At 42.1% G+C, this 24,923-nt stretch overlaps 1 protein-coding gene across 6 annotated transcripts in view; it reads right to left on the reverse strand.

Annotated features, from left to right (window-relative positions):
- Positions 1–796: 796 nt before the first annotated feature.
- Positions 797–24,923, reverse strand: part of arhgap21a (Rho GTPase activating protein 21a) — a 100,771-nt gene continuing 76,644 nt past the window's right edge. For 5 of the 6 annotated variants that reach the window (XM_013910176.1, XM_013910175.1, XM_013910174.1 and 2 more), the window contains 18 exons: positions 22,333–24,301; positions 15,665–15,811; positions 15,472–15,574; positions 14,915–14,951; positions 14,504–14,623; positions 13,906–14,205; positions 12,149–12,213; positions 11,913–12,055; positions 11,031–11,173; positions 10,782–10,940; positions 10,406–10,484; positions 10,243–10,316; positions 10,040–10,129; positions 9,748–9,873; positions 9,628–9,669; positions 8,530–8,635; positions 5,059–5,090; positions 797–3,670 (listed from right to left, as the gene is read on the reverse strand). In XM_013910176.1, the coding sequence (XP_013765630.1) occupies positions 1,985–3,670; positions 5,059–5,090; positions 8,530–8,635; positions 9,628–9,669; positions 9,748–9,873; positions 10,040–10,129; positions 10,243–10,316; positions 10,406–10,484; positions 10,782–10,940; positions 11,031–11,173; positions 11,913–12,055; positions 12,149–12,213; positions 13,906–14,205; positions 14,504–14,623; positions 14,915–14,951; positions 15,472–15,574; positions 15,665–15,811; positions 22,333–24,301 (5,421 nt within the window). In that variant the 3' untranslated portion in view covers positions 797–1,984. The remainder of the gene's footprint in view (positions 3,671–5,058; positions 5,091–8,529; positions 8,636–9,627; positions 9,670–9,747; positions 9,874–10,039; positions 10,130–10,242; positions 10,317–10,405; positions 10,485–10,781; positions 10,941–11,030; positions 11,174–11,912; positions 12,056–12,148; positions 12,214–13,905; positions 14,206–14,503; positions 14,624–14,914; positions 14,952–15,471; positions 15,575–15,664; positions 15,812–22,332; positions 24,302–24,923) is intronic. The other variant, XM_005730453.1, reaches the window with a different exon arrangement.

The raw sequence follows: 24,923 nt of genomic DNA on the forward strand, positions 1-24,923 counted from the left end.
ATTCCTATTTTTAAAAGATACAATCTTTAATATGATAATAATTCATATTGCTAATTATTTAACTGAATTTCAGCATACGTCTCAGGTTTTCTGCATTTTTAAGAAAAGTTACTGTAGTTAATGAAAGCAATCTGTCAGCATGGCTCTTTGACATTTAATATTTTGAATCAATTTATTAAACTACAGGAAAAAGTTGGTGGAAAAACAGGAACTTTTCTCTTTACTAAATTACTTTTGTTTAGTATGAGTGGCCAATGATGAGGTCTTCATCAGTAGGAAAAGTTGTAAAACCCTCCTTCACGTTTTCCAAAGCCTTTCTTTCTGTGGGCTGCTTCTGGACCCCGAACCTCTGGTTTGCCACCCTAATTATGACTTTTGTTATAAAACAGGAAAATCTACAAACTTTGGCTGTAAATTACAAGAGCAGTAAGTTTTTTGTGTCAGTTATTTGTAATTTGTTTATTTCTGCAACTATTTATGCTTCATATTGTTTGCAGCACATGAACTGATCTCAGATTTCTATTTCAACTTCTTGGAATGAGGCAGAATTTTATATCCTGAAGGCATCAAAATTAAGAAACATTTGTCTACGATCCCTGTCAGTTTCACCCCATCTGTTTAAAGCAGGAAAGTAAGCCAAGAGATCATTGTATATTCCTGAGCTTTGAAGCTGGTGTTGCATTACAACAGCTGTCATGATTGTTGTGATTTAAATCAGGCTGTTGTAATATTTCAACGTGATGCAAGCATACAAATCTGAAGAGCAACACAATGCTTTGATAAAAACATATGCGATTTATTGTAATAAATATATTTGTTTGGACAAAAAAAAATCTGGTCTATTATTCTTCCCAGATGTTTTCTGAGAATAACAACAATGACGCCAAAGAGACGAGGGTCTAAATAAAGGTTATTTATTTCCAGTGTTTGTTGAGGGGAGGAGGTGGTGTTGCGCCCATGTTTTTCTGTAAACACGGGCGAGATGTTCACTCTTCAGCAAACATTGTCTCATGCAGTTTCAAACATATTCTTTTTTCTCCCAGCTTTTTAAAGCACCCGTTCAATTTTTACTGCAAAACCCGGGGGGGTGGAAAACTGAAATAAAACTATAATGAAACATTACCGCGATAAAAATCCGATGTTGCTCCGATGCTGCTGTGAGTTTAACTAAAAACAGGATAAAATCTGGAATGCCTGTGAGGTTAAAAGAAAAAAAACAACCCTCCTTGTGTTTCCATCCATCCATAAAAACAGTTTAAAAACAAAACAAATAAAAGAGGCACTTTTTTTTCGTATGTAAAAACTCACTTTTTGGACTATACCTTCACAAAACTACTGTACCAAGCATTACATACTGTAGTATCAGCTTTTATTACTGTTTTCTCAGTCTCTTATTTCATAAAACTATAATAATCCCCCAGTTCCTCAAGCTAATATCTGGCTGTTGTGAGTGTGCTGTGAAAATACAAAATAAAACGACAAGAAACATAAAAAGAAAAAAATAAACTTCCCACAGCACTCAGCTCAGAAAGCAGCCCTCAGTTACTTCCACGTACTTCAAGTACAGCCAAGAAAAACACAGACATGCCGTTTTGAAAAAGACATTATTGTCACAAGCAACTCATGTTAGTCCAAAAAGTGTAATACATTCTTCATACCGCTCCAAAGAGGAAGAACTGAGTCATGATTCCTTATTAAAAAAAACTCTTGCACCTGCTTTCCTCAGTAATACTCGAGTTGACCCTTATATTTGTCATCGTGTCCTATTAAAGTCAGATTCTTGCACTCGTTGGGTTCGATCTTACAGGAGAAAAGTCTGTGTTAGACGTCTCTTCAGTCGAATTCCAGTAACAATCATAATAAGTATGTACAGTAGATACATAAAGTATACTTTGTAGAAAAAATATTGTGCAGTAACCTCAGCTAAAATACCCACATTCATACACGTACACATTCATCCCGGTTTTGTTTTTTGTTTTCCGTTTCACAGATACTGGTAGAACCGTGAGCGGACAACTTGCGCCCCAGAGAGTTTGTGTGGGTGAGCGTCGTCCCCTAAGGAGCCTTTGTTTTTGCTTTGCAGCCCTCTGCCGTTAATGTGCTCCCCGGCTGGAGGCTGAGCCCCAGGGGAATCCGAAGGCGGTGGAGGTGGAGGTCTTTCGGGAGGTCTTTCTTCATGCACTTCTGCGTGATCATCCTCAGGCACCGCTTTGGGCGCAACCTCGACGCTTGGCTCGGAGCCTCTGCTTTGCTCCCTCGCAATCCAGTCTCGGACGGATAAGTCCTGAGAGGAGCATCTAGGCCTCAGGGGGTCTAGAGCTGAGAGTTCAGCCGCCTGGTCCACCCCACCCTGCTCCCGCCAGTCGTTGATGATTGCCAGCTCTGCGAAGTCTCTCTGCCCGCCCATGGTGTGCCTCCGTCGGATGTTCTTTTTCTTACTGCGACCGTCAGGAGATCGGTTCTTCTGAGTAAACATGTCATCAGCGGACGTTCGTAGTCTAAACTTGAGCCTCTCTGTGATCTTAAGGTGCCAGGCTGGTTCAGATCGCTCCGACTCACTGCGCGAAGAAGAGCTGAGGCTGCTCGTGGATCGGCCCTTTTTCATCACCTCCAGGACTCGAGACAACCGGCTGGAAGACTCCGCCCTGCCCTCGCTTCGCTCCCCGCTGCCAGCAGCCCCTTCGACTGATGATTCACTGTCTGTTTTCTGTTTCAGGGACCACCTTCTTGAGAGGGTATCGCACTCGATCATGCGGTGTGTTGGGAAGAGCCGCCGTGCTTCCAGTTTTGGTGAGGTGCCCCCTTCGATAGCACTGCCCCCTTTGGCCTCTGCCTTTTCTTGACTTTGCGCTGGGCAGGGTGTGGACTGGCTGCTGCCGCCGCCTGGAGCAAAAACTGGAAAGTCGCTCTCGCTGTCTGTCTCCATCGGTCGTCCCTCGCTGATGAGCTCACTGCGCTCATCATCTGCCTCCTCACCACCCTGCAGCTCTGGACTCAGCGCGCTTGATTCCGCTCCAGTCAGGAACGTGATAGAGGAGGTGGTGGAGTAGTCAGAGGTGATAGAGCTCACCTCTGCGCCAGCGGACGCCCCCGCACCTGCTCCCAGAGCGGCTCCTGCTGGCAGGTCAGGGGACACTCCCGCAATCCACTTTTTCGGTCTGGATCGTGGCACTGATGCTCCAGAGCTCATGGTCCCAAGGTCTGAGGTGTTTTCATCAAGCTGGGACGGAGGGTCTGACAATGAGGATTTTCCCTGAGGAGCTGTTTGGTAGCTGATGTTGGGAGAGTTGGAAATCTTTGGGGAAGGTAAAGGTGAAGGCGAGGAGCGTCTGGGGGTAATCTTCTCCCTCAGGAATAAAGAGTTTCGGTGCTCTCTCTTAGCTTTAGGTGTGAGCTCCACTGTCCTCCCGTTCTCCTTCCTCTCTTCTGTCCGTGCTTGCTGCTTCGTGCTGGGTTTGGTGTTAGGGCTGGGACGAGTCTCGCCCTGTGCCTCGGTCTGCTGGTTTGGCTTCTGGCCAAGGATTTCCTTCTTGAGGAATACAGAATCCAGATCATCGTCTGAGCTGCTAGGCTGCGGCTTCTCCCTTGACTTCTTTCTTTTGCGGCTGGCTACAGCAAAGATGGAGGAGACCAGGAGGTCTCTGCTGCACTGATCCTTCCCTGAGGAACCCTGCACAGAGGAGAGGGGAACAGAAAGAGAGAGCACAAGAAGAACAAAATGAGCACTGCTGAATCTAAGAAACACAAAAGACGACACAGAAACTTTTAACCCCAACCCCCTTCCTCAAGTCTGTACTCCACCTGTTCCCATGAAGCACCAGACAAACAAGTAGACAGAAAGAGGGACATTAGCAGCATCATAAACAGGGAGCACAGTACTGATTCATGCTGGCTTTAAAGCAGAAGCAGAAGCAGCAGCACAGCATGAACTGAAGCGCGGCTGAAGCTGAAGAGAACAGCAGTGCAATGATGGAAAGCATCTGCCTTTTTTTCCCTCCTACATCCTAACAAGCTGTTGAACACTCCCAAGTTCCTCAGCCACAAGTTTTTAATCCAGGGTGTCCCCGAGAAGGACTTCATGAAAGACTTGATGCACAGCAGCCTTTATAGCTCCAACTCACTGACCATCTAACCATGGAAATTGTTTCGTTTTCACTGTGGATGTGAGGGTCAAATAATGTGTGGTCACAGCACTGAGAATACACAATGGGCCTCAATCACTTGTATGTCCAGACAAATATTCTGAATTACCATCAGATTCATAGTGAACTTTTTTGTTATTCACCAGGACAAAGATTTTCCCAGAAACTACTGAGAAATCAATGAAGTTGCAGTAAAACGGAACACTTGCAAAATGCAAAAAAGGAAGACTTTGGTGAATGAAAGCCGGAAGCGGCACACCTCCTCCTCGGGTAAACTGAGAGAGCTGGGCTGCAATAACAAATAACAATAACAGATAACGGAGCCCTTTGAACCACAACTAGAAGAAAATGAAAGAAGCAGGTGGAGGACAGGGACCACGTGATCTTTTAATTTTTGTGAATGAGGCCCAGTGTGTAGCAACAGATGAGTGAAAACTGTTCACAGTGAGGTCTGTGGGTGTCTTGAAGTACAAAATCCCTGCACCCTGTGACAGCAATCGTGCATGTTTCCAAACACCAAACAAATTTTGTGGTCAGTCATTTTTTTAAGTTTTGTGTTTACAATCTTTCTTTCTGATCCTCTGGTATTTAACACCAAATTATCTTTTTAACGTTCCTTATTTTTTGACAGGCTGTCTTTGAACCATAAAACAAAGTCCAGAACCACATCTGTCTCTTAATGAGAACATTGCAGATGTTGCTGTTTAATTTCTTATATGTATTCTAGTAGTGTTGTGAGTACCAAAAATTAGTCCTTTTCACTGTTCGGGAATAAGGCAGAAAATCAGAACAAGTAAACAAGATGCTGCTATAAATTAAATTAGGTGAAAATGCCTTCAGCAGTAAGTTTATATCATCTGTTCTCTTCCTACCTCCTCTCATCTCACACCATCAGACACTGGAGACACACACTCACCTTTGATTTAGCCGAGTCACTAGTTGGGGAATCTGTAGGTAAAAGAGAAAAAGAGAGACACGTTAGATGATTTAACAACACAGGTGAGCACACAGAGGGGGTTAAACGTGTGGAAATGAGTGTGACAGGAAACAAAGGAGGAGAAAGAACCATGTTGATGAGAAGAAGCATGATGAAAAACACCAGACGAGACCGATGAGAGGTGAGAGCAAACACAAGCGGACAACAGGCCATGCTGCACACGGGGACAGATGAGCTCAGCGTTACACTCAGGTCCACGTCTGTATGTGTGACATGTGACATGACATGTGACATGACATTGTTTCCTAATTAAGTGTAGACCAGAGGGTGTCAGAAAACCCACAGAAGATGCTGACGGCTATTTCCATCAAAGCTCATCTTGGTGATTCTGAGTGCAACTTTTGCAACGAACAGCAGCGGGGCAGATGACGTGCCATGCAACACGAGGATGGTGATTGATTTGTTATCCAGGAATGAAACCGTGGTCCTGTGGTAGCATTTTCTGATAGAAAAAAAATTGGTAGTGGCCACACATGAGGATTTCTCCTGATACTTTCAACAATTTCTTGGGCTGCACTGTAAGAATTATGAACAAATGCTTCTGTTGTAATTGTCACTGCAAGTGTCAACCTCTCACGTATCTTAATCTCTGTGGTTTGTGCTACTTTTCAGATCATCCAACTAGGTTTTAAAAAGTTTCTTTAGGTTAAGAAACACTTGAGTTTACTATCATTTTCAAAGCCATGAAGAGGTGAAACTGTCCAAAAAGCATGTAATTTGTTACTGTAGATGACCCAGTTCATATCATTCACATGCTAGAATATCAGCTAGGAGCACTGCACATTAATGTTGATTGCCTCCTGATGACACAGTAACTGCTAGCTAGCTACAACCCATAGACTGTATATAAAAAATGCAAGAGCCACCAAAAGGGCTTCTATTACCTGTAATTTTAAAATAGCAAGCACAGACTGAAATTGCTTCTTTAAAAAGTCAGTGTTCAGCTGATGTTCATACAGTAAATTATGATTTCATGTAGCGTAAAATGGACAATAGAGTCTGGCTTCATTTTGACTGACTGGTCACTATTTTATGAATGGGCAGTATTTTCAGTTCCTCAGTGAGATCCAAACCTCTCGTCATGTCAAGTTTAAGGTGAAAGTCTAAATTCCCAGCTCATGTTTTACACAGAACCTTAAAAGTCAACAGAAGCGGTTGCTTCCATCTTTTACATACAGTCTATGATAAAACCACAGTATATAGAGATTTTGGAGACACGTCGTCATAGCTTCTTTTTTCTGACTAAGATTCGTTTGCAAGAAAGGAGATAAACACATAATAAACAAAGTTGCAAATAATTTGAATGATCTGAATTTTCTTTTTCTGATTTTCCAGATATTGCAATAATGTTGTCATGAAGCTTTTTAGCACAAATATTTGTACAGTGACAATCTAATGATGTGACAGCCCTTTTCCTAGCCATGTTTTTTTGTAACTGTCAACCTTATTTAAAAAAAAAAAAAGCCTAAAATTAAACTTCAGTATTAAAATAACAAATATGGTTTAAGCTTCTAGCTGGAGATCAATGTCACCGATCCATTTCTGTCAAAACAGGTTGATACCAAATTTGCCAATGAAGCAATGTGAGATGATATGAGGTCTCAGACACATTGACACAGTGATGACAAAAAACATCTATGGAAGAAACCAAATAAAGAAAAAAAGAAATGAAGGTGACGGGGGGGTCACAGAGGGGCTAGCTATATGAGAAGAGAGGACACTACATGAGAATGAGTGTGTCAGCAAGGAAAACCTATAATCAGTCCTCACCTGCTCTGCAATCTGTCACTCATAGCGTCCCTTAGCTAAAATTTGTGTTTGTGTGACATAGCCAAGCCCCCCTATACACCCCTTACAATACAGATGGAGGCACAATATGCAGGTGCACACTGACCAGTGACGTAGAAACCGTACCATGCTATCTCTCCTGTTGGCAAGCTTGCGAGACAGTGAGGAGAGACAGCGGAGAGCCTTTCAGACAGTAGCACCGGCCTGTGTTAGGTATACTCTGATAGAAAACCGGACACCGTACAGTACCGTGTTGCCGCTTCACTTCCCCTTTTCATCAAGCTTTCTTTGATTAACTTTTTTGTTTGTTTGTTTGTTTTGTTTTCTTCTCTCTCTTTGGCATTTCTTAATAGAGCTGCGGGTTCCTGCAGACTAGGCAGCTACACTGCGGGCAACAATCCTCCTTCTTCCTACAGTTCCAGCTGTCCATCACAGACATTATAGAGTCCATCAGTGACATCATGGTGTGATAGACTCCTCCCACTTGGCCTGTGTCAAGATCAGTATGTGTGAATGCTGGGAAAGCCGTTAGGACACCCGACAGAGCCTCACTAGAGACAGAGGAATCAGAGGTCGCCTTTTACTGTAAAAACATCTAGTTCTGACGTGCCAAAGAACATGCCGTATTAGTGCAACAGTAGGCAGGAAAAAGAGGGGGAAATGGGGGTACCAAAAAGGGCAGAAGGTTGTTTAAAAAGAACTGCTTAAAAGGCTAGCATATACCGAAAAGGAGGAATAGATTTTAAAGCAAATGAAGGAGGGAGGCAATTTTTTGCATCCTTTTGGGGATGCAAATAAATTGCCCACTGAATCCCACACAGGGATTTGGACCGGCCTGTTCTCATATCGGGGCTGTCAGATAATGCCGTTTTGTCAAAGCTGCTGGCGTGTCTCAGCAGAAGGTGTCCTTTCGCAGTAGCGTGCATAACACGCCGGGTTATAGAATCAACGAATGGATCTTTAAAGAGGTGTAAACTTAACCAAGGAATAAATATTAAGACAATCCATGATTTTTCCCTGTGCACAAAACTTGGAATAAATTGGAATAAAGATGTTTTTTTACCAGGTGAGCTACGTGGGGTTTCATTTACAGAAGTTAAGTTCTTGAAATGGTCAGAATTAAGATGAAAATTCAGACTTTTGTTATGTAATATGTGGCCCCCAAAAGCCCAGTTTGAGGTAATAAAAAGTCTTCTAAGCTCAAAACAGGATGCGAACCACAGTCGAATCAACCATAATAATCGTGCTGTTAGCTTGTAATTTCTGACACTGCCACCCTTACCGATGTCCTAATTCCTAACACCTAATAAGTTTACAGAACTGCAAAAGCAGGGCCAAAAGACACCTGACAAAAGGGCATTATGTAACGTCCCAGAATGAGAATTCATTGTTTGGACTCAGTGTTAGCCATTCTTCCTAATGGCAACAGCCAAAGGAGCAAAAGGGGAAGCTTGGCCTGGGGAAGAAGCAGCATCATCAACATTTGTTTCTAATCTTAAACACAACCGGTCCCTCCCAGCTTTGACCACAGTGCTCAGCGGTGAAAGGGTAGAGAAAGGTTAACCCACCACAGAGTTGGCCTGCCAAAATGCAGCGTGTTACCTGATACTTCACCCTGCGATGTGCCCGTACGGCCGATGTTGGTGAGCAGGTGATCGATGTTGGGGAGGGGCTGAGACTCCACTGCACTCTCCTCCTGGGACACAGTCTGAAAGGAGGAAGGAGAAGTTAATGATTTGATTTGGGTATCTTTCATCATAAAAGGTAAAACAGTTTTTTGCTGGTTTGTTAATTTTCTTCATTCAACGTCCAATCAAAAAGCAGGTCAACTTCATAGCAATGTTCAGTGAATGCAGCTCGGTGTTGGGCACCTCATTCTTCCATTAACTTTGCTGTTGTAACTGTGAACTATCCTTTGAAAGAACACATACTTAACTTCTTGGGTGCTGCATAAGTTAGTTGAAACCAATTTTCAAACATGTACTCTGAACAACATCAGGAGTCTAAAGCTGTCCTTTCTCACATGTAGCACACAGCACATGGGAAATACTCAGAAACACCACAAGGGACAGTGGTGTTACTACTAGAGTGTTTTAGTTGGGGTAGGAAGCATTGCTGCAGTTGTACTGTTACTTCTTTCACACTGATGAGGTTCCACATTTCAACCAATAGGAGAACGAAGCATTACAAAGATGAAAGTGCTTCTTTTAGGAAAATCATGGTGGGCAGATTCTGCAGGATGCAACTGAAAATCATATTCAGTAGCCACAGAATGGCACCAGCGATTTGTTGGTGGTGGAAGAAAAAAAAAAAAAAAACACTAAAATTTTGTCCTACCACTTTTTGCTTTTCTATATGATTTAGCAGCACCCACAAACCCTCCTTTCCCTTGCAGTCTGCCTCTTTTCTTCGCCTTTGGAAAACCTCTAAGCAATAAATACCGTGGCTGAGCCACGTCCATCTGGTTTTATGTTACTTCCCTTCTTCCTAACAGAGCTGGGTAGTAACACCAATCATGTTTTTGAACCGCAATGTTTTTGTTTTCACTGAGTAAAAACTGATCAATGCTTTCGAACTGATTCAGTGTTTTTTCTCTTTGCCATCTACATTTTTTTTGCCAACTCACTTCACCAAAACTGCCTTTTTTGTTTTAGTATTTAGAGAAGAAAACAATGTTATTGTAGTAACATCTGTACCCACCACTGGCTCTCCATTTCCATCTTCAGTGAAGAACCAATCGTACTGCAAGACACGAAATAAACGTGAGAAAATAAAAATTTGTGTGCATGTTTGAATCAGTGACCCAACACTGAAACTCACATTTTGAATGAGGGTCTCCACTATCTTGTACTGGTCGGGCATGTGCGTCACCATATGGGTCATGTTGTCCTCGGTGGTGCGCACCAGAGTTGGGCCGAACACAATGGCCAGGTTCCTCGGTTCCATCTGACATTTAAAAAAAAAAAAAAAATTATTTTTTTGTTTGTCTCCAAACTGAGTAACTCAGAACAGAGGGGTCTACATAATTGTATAATAAGACTATAAATTACACTACAGACAAGAACAAAAATATGTAAACAACAAAAGCAACAATGACAACAACAACAAATACCTTATTTTTCTCAGAGTTGTCAGCCACAGTTTTCAGGTGAGCTGAGAGGAACTTGAGGGTCTCGTAATGATGAGCCGGTAACTCGTGAAGCTGTAAGGAAAAGAGAAATTACACAAAACACAAATTGAATGTCTGACATCTTAGTTTCTTGCATTTTGTGTAATTTTAATGAGGTTAAATGTTACAAAACTACTTCTACTCACCAGTCTCTTCAGCACTTTGAGTCTTTCCACTGGGTCCTCTATCCTGTTGGCCTCTATAAAATCTGTGTACCTCTCTGCAGGACGAAAAAAAAAGAAGTAAAAGTACTTTTACAGATGACAGTTCTCCTTTTTAACCACTAGATGGCAAGAAGAATCAACTTACCATTGGTGAACAGGGGCTCGGGGAGTTTCCGAAAGAAGGACTTGAGTAAACTACTGATCACATTGAGGTCCCTCCATTTCTGTACAAAAATACAATTAATTTAGCAAAAGGCTCATTTGGGAAAACAAGTATGATGGTTTTCTACAGCTTCCACTGCTGCTGCATAATGTTTGTGATCCAGAAATACAAGCTTACCCAGCTTCTGCAATAAATAGATATTACATTTTAAAGATTTACCCATCACTGGCCAGAGTACAAAGATGTAGAAAAGAGACCTGTCAGTCTGCAGCTTTTAAAAATACTTCAGGCCATTAGGGAAACGCACTTCAAGGAGAGTTTAATTAAAGCAGCAGCAGATCAATGAAAGGACACTCACATCGTCTTGGATGTCGATATCATTCATGCCCTTGTTATTGAGCTCCTCCTGCATGTTGGAGATCGCAGCATTGTTTCCAGGAACTCTGTAAATGCCCGTGTACTCCAGCCCCCTCTCTTCCACCAGCTTACAGCAAACCTCCACAATCAGAGGCACAAACTGGAACACAGAGGAATGAGGACCGTGTTTTAAAAGGCCCATTCCAGAGCAGAACATTGGGTTTGTGCACTGAATAAAACCAGCCCGAACCTTGTTGATCTGTGCAGGAGGACAGTCGTCCAGTCTCACTCCAAACGTGACTCCAGGAGATGGCTTCTTCTCGAAAGGTTTCCTCATCAGTCCTGGGATGCCCTTTCGCCATGTCCCTTTATCCTTGGGAGGGCTGGTGTCATCTGCACACACAGGACAACACACAGGATACCGTGAATAGTAGCTTCTAATTACAACATGTCTGAGAAGGATAAGTTAAGGATATGTAGTAAAATCCAATAACTCCTTTTATATGATTGATGTTTAGCTACTGTGTGTAAATCCTGAGCACTTCTGCTTTTATTCTTATCTGGATCCAAATGCTGTCAAATACAGGATTTATTAAGCGCAGAATGGATTCGACTGTCAGGATTATTGTGATGCTCCAGATATGAATACAGAACTATACTGACTGTTTTCTTGCAGTCTTCTTGCCACTCTAATACATTTTGTACTGCTAAGCTGAGCAGTTTCTGGCACAAGGTGCAACAATCTTCAAGTTTATTACCTTTAACAGGCACGAATCAAGCTCTACGGGTGTTGTACTTGAGGCACAGCTCATTGAACGTGTACTTACTTGCATTAAAGTAACATTAACTGTAAAACAATGAGTTATTACTTCCAGAAGTGATACCATTAACCATATAGTCACGCTGCCTGATCTAAATATGTAAAGGCTGCATAAAGCAGAGGCACCGTGTACTCAAAATGAAAACCAGTGATCAAACTGCCAGCCTTCTGATTTGTAGATGACCTGTTCTGCTTCCTGAGCCACAGCCACCCCAGTAAATGTTTATATACTACTTTTACATAACAAATGAAGGAAGCATTAGTAATTAATTTTATTATTTATCAGATATAAAATGTTCTTCCTTTTCATACCTTTGTGCATGTTCTTCCTCTCCTGCTCAGCTTTGGGTGAGTGTGGGCTTGTTGCTTTGGTCTCTCCTTTCCCTCCCAGCAGCGTCTGCCTTAGCGACTGGCGTGAAGTTCTGGGAGACGGCTCCGTCTTGCTGCCAGTCGGGCTGCATGAGACATGGACACGAAACTTTCAGAGCTTTCCCATGAGCTATGAGACACCTCCCTTCCCCGCTCACCTGCTTTCATGTCACCCTTACCTCATCAAGGTGTTGTACTCTTTGATCTTCCTGCTGATGAGGTCGTGGCTAGTAAAGTCGGCATTCTAAAAAAAGGGAAGACGGAAAAAACGACAGGGCGTGATATGAGACGTGATAACAAATGTTTACGGGAATCTGGTGCAATTGTGCCCTTCAGCCCGGCCTTACAGACTATGACAGATCGTTATATAACCTGCAGCTCTCAGGTGTCACAGGGAGGACTGTTAGAACAAAACATTTGGCTGGTTAGGTCCTCAAAAGAGTTTATATTTCAAATACGGGAAGATGCACCTACTTTGTTCTTCATTTCATCTCCAAAATGTCACAAAACATTCCAAAAAGTTTCATCCAACCAAAACTCAAAGAGATTCAGTTTATTCAGTTTTAGTCACATAAATGTTACCCAGAAGTCCAGAAAAAGAAATGAACACAACGAGTCCTGCTGACAGAACTCTGCAGATGAACACACAAATTCAGCTATTTTATTGTCCCTGTGCAACTGAAATGTAACTGTGTCATCCTTAACTGGCGCATTTATTTTGAAATCCCACATATTTAAAACAAATAATTAGAACTAGAATAAGCACCATAATAAACACCATGGAGTCACAAGCTAGCGTACTCCTAGTCCTGATCCCAAGCTCGGATAAATGGGAGGATTGCGTCACGAAGAGCAACCAGAATAAAATCTGTGCCAAATCAAATATGCGGCTCTATCCACTGAGGCGACCCCCTGGGAAATAAGGGAGCAGCCGACAGTACCAAGAATCACATGAATGTTTACAATCGAAAGAACGCGGAAAGAGCACAATTCAGGAAACAAGTAAACACAAATTTGAAGAAAAACTAACTGGTGTGGGGAGTTTTGATGAAACGCCATGCAGAAATTCTGCATTTATGTAGCAAAGATCGTCGCTGCCTCAGTGGCTTTTAGAAAGCCCCTAATTATTAGAAAATATCAATAACTGAGCGGAAAATTAGAGCAGCACTGTATGTGAGAGAAGAGGGTGGCTTATGGATCGCTAATTTGATATTTTCCATTAATATTTTAATTCGATAACTTGAGTAAAAATATTCCAACAGCTCATCTGTTTAAGAAGAAAGTTGTAAATCTTTGTTTAGATTAGAGCTGTACAACACATGTTCTCGCTGAATCTGGAAGCTGTTTTCTGTGCTAAACATTATGAATTCTGTCCGTCTTTTACAGGAATCAAATTCCTGTTTATCTGCTTTTTAAACCCCAGTGTACTCGCATATGTCAGCCTGTAACCCATGCACTGTACTTCATAAAGTTTCAACAAATAAACAGATGCTAATCACACAGCTATGGGTTGAGGAAAATGTCTAAACTTGCCTTGCAAGAAGGTTACATGCTTTAAAAGCTTTGCTCAATCAAAGGAGATGAAAGCTAATGTGCATGAAAGCCCCCGAGGACACTCTTAGTGAGAACTACTGAGCTGCAAGCTGCCAAATATATCAGTAAAAATCGTAAAATTAAAAATGCCAAACCGCTTATTCAACCCGTGACGAACATGATAATATTGGTATCTGTTTTTATGACTTTATCACATCTGAAAACAAAATTTTTCAAATTCTTTCAGTGTTTTTTTTTTTTCTCCCGAGGAGACGAGCAGAGTCACAGCACTTGGACTCAAACAACTTAACTTTAACTTAATTTGCCTGCTTATGAAAGTTTGGGTCTTGTGACTGCTTTTTGTATAATGACTGTCCCAACAGTTTGAACCCAAGACTCGCACCTCGTCATCCAGGTTGCTGTTCTCCTGTATGACTCTGATCCAGGCCAGCATGTCTTCCCGGTCCTCAGCCTGGAACAGGTACTCGCAGTCCGACGTGGTCAGCCTCAGGACGTTCTTCCGCTTCGTGTCGCTGTAGGAGATGTCAATCAGGCAGGACTTGATGCTGATCGGCAGCGGCTCATCCACTGCTTGGCAGTTGGCGTGTGCTTGGCCCTCCTTTTTGTCTTTGTATAGGCAGAGGTAGTTTCCTCTCAACACGGCGTACATCTGTTTCCACGGCCGCATGCTGCCTCCGACACGCTACATAAAACACGTCATGAAGAAGAGAATAGTTTACAAAGCAAAACAGCAGGAATTCAACCAATCTTAAAAGCACTACTATTGCTTTATAATCACGGTGTTGTGGACAATATGAGACAAGAAAATCTAAACTGTTCAAGCAAGTAAAAAAAACAGCAGAGGAAATATAGATAAGATATCATCAAGAAGGAGCTGTTATGGTTAATAAACCAAATTTCGAGCAGGTCAATGGATATAAAAGTGTGTGAGGCATGATTTCTGTGGCACTGTGTGGGTTTTAAACAGAGACGGTGCACACCTTGGCCTTTTCTGTATGAAGCTGCTTAAAATGCAGCAATCCCTCCTTGGTGGCGTCACAGAAGACGTCTGATGAGGAATCTCTCCTTGACCCTGAATCATCCGATGACCTGTCCACAGCCTGAAACGGAGACGAAACCAATGCAAACGCATGAAAGCCCGAAAGGTTTTCAAGTGCAAGACGAGGCGAAAGTGCACCAGTGATATACAGTAAATTAAAAACTCCTTTTAAATGAATCATTTACAAAAGCAGCATGACGCAACTCCCACAGCTCTCCCAGTTTCCACAATATATTCACATTACGGTGAGAGACGTTTATAATGTGGGTCTGAAACAAAGGTTGCATAAATATCTGAGCAGGAAACGCTGATAAAACAAAGAGCCGACAGTGAGCTCATAAAAAAAACTTACCTTCATAAGACTTTTCAGACCAGGTATCAAGGACCGCCTAGACAGAAATGGAAAAAAATGTGAGGGCAGCAGAAAGTATGAGATGTGTGTGAGAATAAGCGTTTAAAACTACATCAAATAATAAAACCTGCTTCAGTGGGATTGGTTCAAACAAAATGTGCTCGTTCTCTTTGGTTTTGGAGTAAAACAGAACCAAAACAACCTCTGACTTTACTGCTTAGGAAAGACAACACCCTCTCTTTCTTGAGAGTGTAAAAGCAAAATTGATCAGTCACAGGAATAAGGTACCCATAAATCCATCCACTGCCAATAAGCTTTCCAGAAATGTGACCTTACAAGTGATCAGTAAATTGTTAAAACTCTGCACACAGCTGATGGACCCGTATCGGAGTTAAACCCAGAGGTATGTTTCGCTTTTTGTGCAGCGCCATGTTTTTACTACTACACTGTAAATAATCTACTAAAACCTGCCTTTGTTTGTCCTGTTTTTTTAAATACAAGACTGATGGTGGCTGTTTTCACAAGTTTTTACATGCACTGTTGTGAGAGCATCTTACCCTTTGCCTTCTTCCCGGTAGTTATCGAGGCCTTCATCGTACGACTTGGAGCGCTCAGTTTTAGAACCAGAATCTGACTCAATAATTGTGAGACGGAGAGAATCTATTAAAAGAGGGTCACATAATTATTTGAAACTGTCCCTTTCTGTGCCAAATTCAGCAGCTGACTAACCCTTTGATATGGAAAACACACCTTGGTCATGTGACAGCTGGCGGCGAATGAGAGGGGACGGAGAAGGGGGGCTGGCTGGGATGGTGGTGATGATGGGAGTTCCAGATATCACGGCTGAGGCGGGGATGTGCGCACTCTCCAGGTCGATGCTCGGACTGGACGGTTCATCTGAGGACAGAAAAGAGGAAACTGAGTTCAGCAAGGCAAGAAAATCATAAAACACTCCCCTGAACATGAAGTATAATAGTCAAAATATATCAGCTAAAAGCTTAAACATACTTAAAAAAGGATCACATGAACACTCAGGCTGGTTTTAAAACATTTCTTAAACAAACTGTAGTAAAATTACAACATGTTAACTAAGTTTTTACCCAAATATTAAACTTTTCATATATTTGACTATTTCACTGGGTGGGTCCCTCGGGTTGGTTGCTTGGCTACAGAGTGTCTAACATAAGGACCAGGCTGGCTTTGGAAAACGTAAAATGTGAGCATAAATGTTGGACTTTTAATTGCATTTCTAAGTTTCACAGCTTTTTCTACTAATAAAGATCCCCCCCCATTTAAATTCATGCTACACCAAAATAATTAAGTTACAGATTTCTGTAGTTTTACACATTTAATTCTTAAAATGTAAGCTCAAAGAGTGCCGCTGACAGGAGGCTTTTATACAGGTAGCACAACACCTGATCCAGAACTGTAATTAGGATTGGCTTTAAACAACGTGAAAAACTGTGTGCATGTAACCAAAGTAAATGTGCAAACGTATCGTAGCAGTCGTAACCAGATTCCTACTAGCACCCTGTGCATGGGGCTTGTATTGTAGGCAGCCTGGTAGCTCACCTGGTAGAGCAGATGGTCAGAACCTGCATGCAAAACGGTCACTGGCCAGTTTTGCATAGAGTCAAACTTGCAAAGAAGTCCTTAGTAATTCTAGTTGTTCACTGAAGTCCATCTCTTATAAATTGTGCAAAGATTCAGTGAAAGTTGTATTTAAATTAGGAACTTCATCATAGATTTTCACTAAGTTTATAATAAGATTTTAAAAGATTTTTTAAAATCACTATTATATTAGGATAAGAAGTAAAGAAGAACATTTGTGAAACTAATATGAATAAAAGTCAATAATTTATACAGCATAAGAAAAAACATCAAAGACAAAAATCATCATGAAGTTAATAAACTACTGTGACTCAATCAGGCTCGTCACAAATGGCAGGCACATCTATGAGTACAGACACAGGCCACTTATTGTTATGAAGCAGCCTGAGCCCGAGGCTCAGAGAAGACAGACATGGTGATGATTCAGGAAGACCTGACAACAAATCAATAATTACATTAAGTCCTCAAAAGTTCACAATTCAGTTTCAAACTGTTCCAAGTCAAAAACATGAGGCTCTTCCAGTGTATGACAGAGGTTGCACAACCACAGGAAAGTGAATACCATTAATGGTACACGGCCATAAAGTGTACAGATAAGCTGACGCTGTCACTTAAAGGGAAGAGAGCTGTGACAAACCAACAATTCCAACCATGGCATAATCATGATCCAAATATGTATTTTCCTAACACGGTTAATCTGCTGGAGATGCTAATCATACCACATCTTTGAAATGTATTCAACTTAACTCAATAGGAGCCATAATACTGCAAATTAGAGCAACATTAACCAAGGTCTACGTCATGTCTGCTGTCTCAACTTGAATAAACATTGCAGCAAACCGCAATAAAAAGCAGCGATAAGATGTACGGAGAGAAGACTACATGATGCAGACAGAGACTCAGTCAGTCAGTCAGTCAGCTGATAAGCACTTCAGTCCAGATAAGCTGCTACAACCCCTTTCCTTTAAATACACAGATGCAGTACAGTCAGCTTGCATTATATCATCACAGGCGAGACTGTGTCATAACGAGTGATATGCAATATCTGCAAAGCGGCAAACCCTAAAAACAAATTAGGAGACCGGTACAGCGAACAAGTAGTTGCAGAAATGAATCTTATCAGCGAATATGGTGATGAAGAAAGTAGGGCGAGACCACACCGCGGATATTGTTACCGAAAGCTCTCTTTATAATAGTGCAGAGCACAAGTAAATGGTTCAACCAGAGACTTCAAACTTGTCAGGTCACCGTGGCACGAGGAAAGAATACCTTTTTTAAATTCTTACAAATTCATCTCCAGAAACGTAACTGTCGCTGTTATTTAACTTGAAAAGTGCCCTGACTACAAAAGACAAATAGCTAAAAAGAACAACAGCGAAAAGATCTAAAAGACACAATTTCCTTGCAAACTGTTTACTTTCAGTGGTGCCATTTAACGTGAAACATGTGCTCATTGTAGGGTACAGATTCCTGCTGTGAAACCTCTCTTTCCTCAAACCGCAAAGACATCTCCCATGACACTGCAAACCTCATTTCTGCAAGCAAGCCAGATGCCCATTTGCTTTAATCACTTGTTTATATACCTCTAACTCTGTTTCTGGGAAGATGGTGGCAGCCAGCGAGTTTTAACACGTACAATTACAATTTATTTATTTCACTTTCATACATCAAGACTGATTTGGCTTTAAGCAGGAGAACATGCACCTATCCACATCTAGACAACATGTTTGGTGTCTTTTTGTTTCTGGTCAATATAGTAAATACAAGTGTACGTCGTTTCTGTGGGTACAATAAAGTTCTCATAAAACATCTCTACAGATATGACTTTCATATGGTTTTATTTGTGTTCCGTGTGGAAAATAACAGCATAAACTCATTAACCTTCCAGATCTGTTCCAATATATTTACCAAAATCGTGAGAATATAGGCACACTGCATAAAAGCAAATGGTGACTCCAATTCAGTCAGAACCACTGTAGTGAAAAAAGCCTGTTACTGTATTTCAGTTTGCAGTAATTCATATTATGCTTCAATCACAACTGAAGTACAAATAAGCCTCTACCGCCTTGTGACTAGGAAAAATCGGTGGTTGCCTGGTAACTGCATCGAATTTTTCTGCTGTCACACACCGATGGCAAGCGATTGGGTCACCACTAATGACTGCAAAGCAATTGGACAGGTTGCCTGATGGGAGGCAACCTGTCTCCAAATAATTGCAGCACAGCTCGGACCGACTGCAATCACTCATAGACAGACTGTCACAGGCTTACTAATAGCTAATTTATTGATGCAGACAGATTGCCAACACAGCAATCAATTTACAGCAACATACATTTCTGTTTAATGTAAATTTCTCTGCATGCACACAATTTTTGATTTTCACCAATTTCTCACAGCTAATCACTAATGATCACAAATAGATTGCACGTTAACGCCAACTTGACCCCAAATTGACTGACAGCTGACTGACTCCACCTTATTGCCGTTTAATTGCCATGTTGATGCACCAAAGTTGCTTTGAAGACAACAGCTGACTTCCAAGTCAACAAGATGCCATGTTCATTGCACATGCTGTGGTCTCCAAACATTAGGCAGTATTGCTCTTTTCTGGGGGGTCCCTACCTTCCCATGGTAGGTAGCACTGTTGTTATCAAGTAACAGGACTGCAAACTGAGCTCAACTTTTTGACTTGTCAGCAATAAAGCTAGTATTTTAAATGAGGCTCATTTCTTCCTCTGAATCTTGGAAACATGTTGTAGTTCTGATTTTCAAAATAAATGCTTGGACTTCAAAGTACAGAATTCACAAACACAAAGTGGATCTAACAAGTAAATACACTGGAGTCTGGGACAAGTCTGCTGTTGCTTGGAGTAATTTAAAGTAAGAGGAAATGGGATAAATAAACAAACTACCCTCCAACTTTCATAGCAAGATAGAATGAATTTACACACTGCCATCAGTTTCTGTAGATTTAAACAGAGGGGATCCAACTAACCTAGATCTTGTCCAAAGTTATTACATGTGGATTTTTTATGTTTTGGCACTCATCCATGAGGGACTCTGGGAAAATCAATGCAAGAAGAAAGAGTCCAGCATGCAGGCTCCAGATGCTTCACATCAAGTAAATAACACGTAAACAGTAAATTAATGAGCTTGTTGGTTGATTTTGTTATCTTTGGGTAAAAACCACGCTAAACCTCTTTCCATCCTCTATTCTCAGCTAAACTAACTCCATGCTGTTGCTTAATATACAGCAGACTGCCATGAGAGTATAAGCAATATCACACTGCCGTCTCATAACATGATAAAAAAAACAACCCCAGATTGTTCTGATTTAAGGCACATTACTGCTATAGCACCAAGATCTCCATCTAATCTTGATCGAAATGCTGTGAACGAGACCATGAGATGTGAGGGCTGCCTCTGTGAAGTGCTGCTGGGAGAGGATGTGATTAATCCCTGCAGGTTCTAGGACACCAGACAGACACAAGAGCTGCTCTCATTGGATGGTAATGAGTCATCAATGAAGACACAACTGAGGATGCAAGGTCGAGTTCAAGCTTGTCAGCCTCTAGAGTTGTACGAGATTTGGACAGACAGAAGATGCTTCAAACATTACTCAATAACGTCATTCTATAAACACCTCAACGTGTAAATGCAGCTCTCAGCTTCAGTTCATGAGGAAAAACACAGAAAAAAAAGAATCATCAGAAACATGAGCAGACGTGACATATCGCATGTTTTTCTAGTAGTGTATGTTACATTCTGTTCCCTGCAAAAGAAATACATGAAATAAAATAAACTTTTGGCAGGCAGATAATGTACAGCAGTTGTTCCACTTATTGTTTGGAAGCTTACTATGAAATGTAATTGAAGCAGATTGCTGCAGGAATGCTCTCATTTCTCCGCTATGTCATAGTCCATTAGGACGATACGCTTAGGTTTCTTTCTCTGTGCAACACTGGTGGAAATATGAGATGTTTCAGGGAGTGTGTGTGCGTTTATTGACTTGGAAAGCAGCTCGGTGAGTGCGTACGTGTGCATAGTGTGCACCCTGTGTACTTTTTCTGTGCTGCCCTTTCGGATGCCGAAGGATTGTCTGAATATGTCATGCTTACTGGCAGTACCGTGTCACGTTGTCCCAAGTTCAAAATGCTGAACACAAACATTGCTTAACAGCAGCAAAACTTTAAAAAAAATTTAATTTCTACACTGAACAGTGTCCTTTAAAAGGCAGTTTACCACCAAAACACAGGTTAACTGGATTCATTCTTATTCACACTGAGCAAACCTTGCAGGGAATTCCCCCACCTGATTATGCAATAGTATATCCATGATGACATTTAGACACAATGTATTTCATTGTAGCAGCAAAAGTGGGGCAACAACGGACAAGCTTAAAGTTGATTTTTAATGCATTTTTCTGATGAAATGCTACTGAAACAGGAAGTTCAGACTAATTTTTTATTATAATTATTTGGCTTCCATGGTTTTTGGTTATGGTGATTTTTATTTCCTTTAAACAGGAAGATACTGAAGGCGTGTCTACATTTTTGTCCTCAGGCAACCAACAGTGGAGAATATCACTCTCACCACCTTAAACTGTGGATTTTGAGATGGGAGTGTCATGTGGAAGGAAAATATGTTTCTCACTTTTCATTTGATATCACTTTAAACTTGGGTTTCTAACTGCTAAATATGGAAATTACATGTGAATTAATTATGAATTAATTACTCTTTTTTTAACATTTAATAAATTACAAACATAACCAAAACATGCATGAGAAGGTATCACTGGGTATTATAGATTTTTAAAAAGATTTTATAAAAACCCAAGGAACCCCTGAAATATAGCTATGAGCAAACCAGAGTGTGAACTCAACAGCCCATCACTGCATGATCATTTTACCTACAGAGAATTAAATATGTCATATGTCTTCATCTACTGATCTATAAGAGTGTGTTAAACTACTGATTGTATTTTTACTGTGAAGTTCTGCCTGTCCTGCAAGATTAATGCCCATTGTCATGCATGGCTAACAGTAGCATTCAACTTTTCGATACAAAGCCTTTTATCTAGACTCAGTATTTACACATATATTATTTCAACACTGAAGCATGTCAGTATTTATTTTATGTAAAACCTCTTTTTATTTAAAAATGAACTTGATCATTTATGACAATTAATTTTAGTCACTTAAGTCAAAAGAAGACAGTTCTTCGCATCCCCAGTTATTTATATTTGGTGGCATGGCTCTAGTCTTTCACCTTTCCATCTTTCCTTGATGCATTCATATGTTGAAAACCTAAGACGGGAGAGTAGCAGCAAGGTCCTCGTATAAAAAGGAGCAGGCATCAATGACCACAGACATTATTTAAGTTAGACACAGCATAAATTGAAGAGGTGGGCAGCAAAGTGGCTTGCAGATGCACAGCAGCGGTAAAGCAGCTTATATAGCTCACTCTATGTAAAATCAGCCAAATCATTAGCTGATGTGAACTCACACTAAGATCATTTGATCTGTCTATACTAATACTATGCTAAACTCTATGCGTAGTGCCAACAGGTGCCAACAACCACCCTCAAATTACCTGCAGTCTGAATTTTCTGCTTCCAAGTTCTGGATGAGGAAATACAGTTTTACCTAATAAGTAGACATGAAAGCAAGATTGTGCCTGATGATTTGATGGCAGCTTTCTGATAGTTGAAGCTTAAAATGAATTCCAGCAGTACTTTAACAAAACAGACTGTTCTTGTGTCAAATTTGTTGCTATAGAAAGAACATAAAAAGATAAGGAGGTCTTACCTATGAAGGGGATTGAATCCAGAGAGTCATCCAAGTTGTTGGATCCGGACTTTTGCCGTGTGTCTCCCAGCCTTCTCAGATGCATCTCCCTGTAGCTGTCACTAGACGTCCAGCACATCGCTGCATCTGCAGAGCCTGCCTTCACTAAGTGTGGTGACTTATGAGTCACTCCTCTCTGGTTGTCGTTAACAGCTATTACATAGGACGGAGGGCGAACATGAGCAGTTCCAGAGTTTTTGTCCCTTCTGAGGACCACAACGGTAGCATCAGGTCCTTCAACACCTTCTGCAAGACTGCCGTTAGTCCATACAAGAGAATTAGTGGAACTAGAGGTTTCTTTGACCTTTGGCTTTTGGGTGACAGCTCCATTACTGGTAGAAGCACTGCCAGCACTTTGTAGTTGTCTCTGCGTGGGCAGTTTAGACGAAGGACCAGAGCAAGAGGAGGATCTGGCTGCTAGCCCCGCCTCTGACCTGCTCTCTATTTTCAGACTGTCAGCCCTGGACCTGAGCTGCAGGTGCAGAGGGGAGGAGTAGCCCATATGGTTGCCCATGATGTTAGCTCTTTGGTCTTTTAGAGGGTCCATGGGTTTAGTGGAAGGTAAGGCAGGTGAGGCGTCTGAAATGGCATTTTTGACAGGCAGACGTGACGGCCTCATTATGATGCCATCTGTCCTCGATGGTAGTGCAGAATCTGTTGTACCTTTAGTAAACACAGGAGCTGCTAGAGGCGAGTTGGAAAATCCCTGTCCTTCTTCCTCTTGTCCAGTGAGACTCCTGTTTAGATGAGGTAAAGCCCTCAACTCAGATCCCTGCCTGCTAGCCCTGGCTTCCTCTCCCTGACCCAGCTGAAGCCTGTCCTCCACTCCCAACCTGTCTCCAGAGAGACGCCCACCTAGCTCTCCGGGATGCTGACCCAGGTAATCACAAGACCGAGCACGAGGTTTGGTGACTCCTGTTGGGGTTGAGAAAGGCAGAGCATCCTGTGAAGCGCTACGAGGCCAGTTCCTAGTTGTTATCGTCCTCTCTGCCCCGCCTCCTAGCCTCTCCTGGGAGGCGCTGCGTAAAGGAGCTGTCACTGCAGCACCTTGACTACCTGTATCCACCCCACGGTCACTGGATGCACTCCTGCGTTTAACCTGGGATTCCAGTGCCCCTCTCTGACTGGCAACGGGAGGAGATGTTGTTCGTTGCTGGGTGTAGACAGAACTAGAACTGGAAGCTGCACGCAAGGTGTCCAAGCGTTCCTGGATGGTGCGGCAGCCATAACTGTGCAGTCTTTTGGCATCAATATAGTCCTTATAGGTGGTGTAGTTTTTCCAGTCAATGTTCTGGTGAGGGGAGGTGGAGGGAGCTGTGGGAGAGGGTGAGTAGTGGTTGGCGCTGGGTGAGATGGCAGTGGAGAACGTGTCCTGCGAGGCCCGTCCAGGTGGAGATAAGGTGTCAGAATAGATTCCAGGTCTAGAAGTTGAGGAAGGGGGGTAGACTGGCATTTCTGTGGTGCGTGAGGAGGGGTACTGTAACTGAGCGCTCCCAGGGACTGAGGGAATAAGGGGTCTTGGTCGGGTCGAGCCAGAATCTGTTGTAGGACCATACCGATTTTCCTCAGTCCTGTGGCTGGGTCCAGCCCGAGCCACCCGAGACCCCCTCTCGATCTGATCAGGGGGCACTGTCCTCACATTGTCATTACAGACACACACCACTGTCTGAGACTTTGACGTCTGCTGGGGAGGAGAAGGAGGAACAGGGATTTCCACCCGATAGCTCTTCTCTGTGGCGCCCCCTCGCCTCCCTGGTCCTTGAACTGGTCCTCTGGGAGTCTCAGTGACAGTGACAGGCTCTGATGACTGAGCCATGCCTGCAGCCTTGACTTCTATCCGTGGGTAACATATGGGAGGGGGCTCAGGGATATTCTGGGCATTTCCGCTGTATGCCTCATTTCCTTTGAGGTATGCATCCTGGGAATACGCCTGCAAGAGATTATAAGAAATTATATCACTTTGGTTGCAGAGAGGTTTAAGAGCTAAACCAATCCCATCACATCCAAAGAGATCAACCTAACCAGAGAACAGATACTTTAAACTCTCTTAAAGGACAAGCATGGAGTGGGACGTGCTGTAGAGTTGACACAACAACACTTGACACAAATATAACTGGTGCAGACGCATTTCCAAAAATATCCAAGAATACAAAGAGTGGGATATCTATTTTTGCCCTGTCATCTCATTTCTCAAGCAGTATTGCTAAAGATGCATTTACAACCACATCTCATATTACACCTCCACTGCCATTTCAGCCACAATAGCATGTTCCTATAGAAATACTACATCTGCAGTACAAAAACATTGTAGCTCAAGTTACAAAACTGGAGAAGGGCTCGTAATCCACAAGTGTCATTTATTGACAGGAGTCTTTGTATGAGCTGACAAGATTATCAGAAAGTCAAACACTGCTGCATACCCACAGCAAACTGGACGTGACAGATGGCACAACTGGATTGATCCCGTCTATACCACTAAATGAATAGCACGCCATTTCTTCAAATCAAACACAGCTCTGCTCAAAGTTTCTCAATTCTTTTTCTAGGAGACG

The sequence above is a fragment of the Pundamilia nyererei genome, unplaced genomic scaffold (assembly GCF_000239375.1).
Source record: "Pundamilia nyererei isolate P.nyererei 1_Seehausen unplaced genomic scaffold, PunNye1.0 scaffold00037, whole genome shotgun sequence".
Classification (NCBI taxonomy): domain Eukaryota; kingdom Metazoa; phylum Chordata; class Actinopteri; order Cichliformes; family Cichlidae; genus Pundamilia; species Pundamilia nyererei.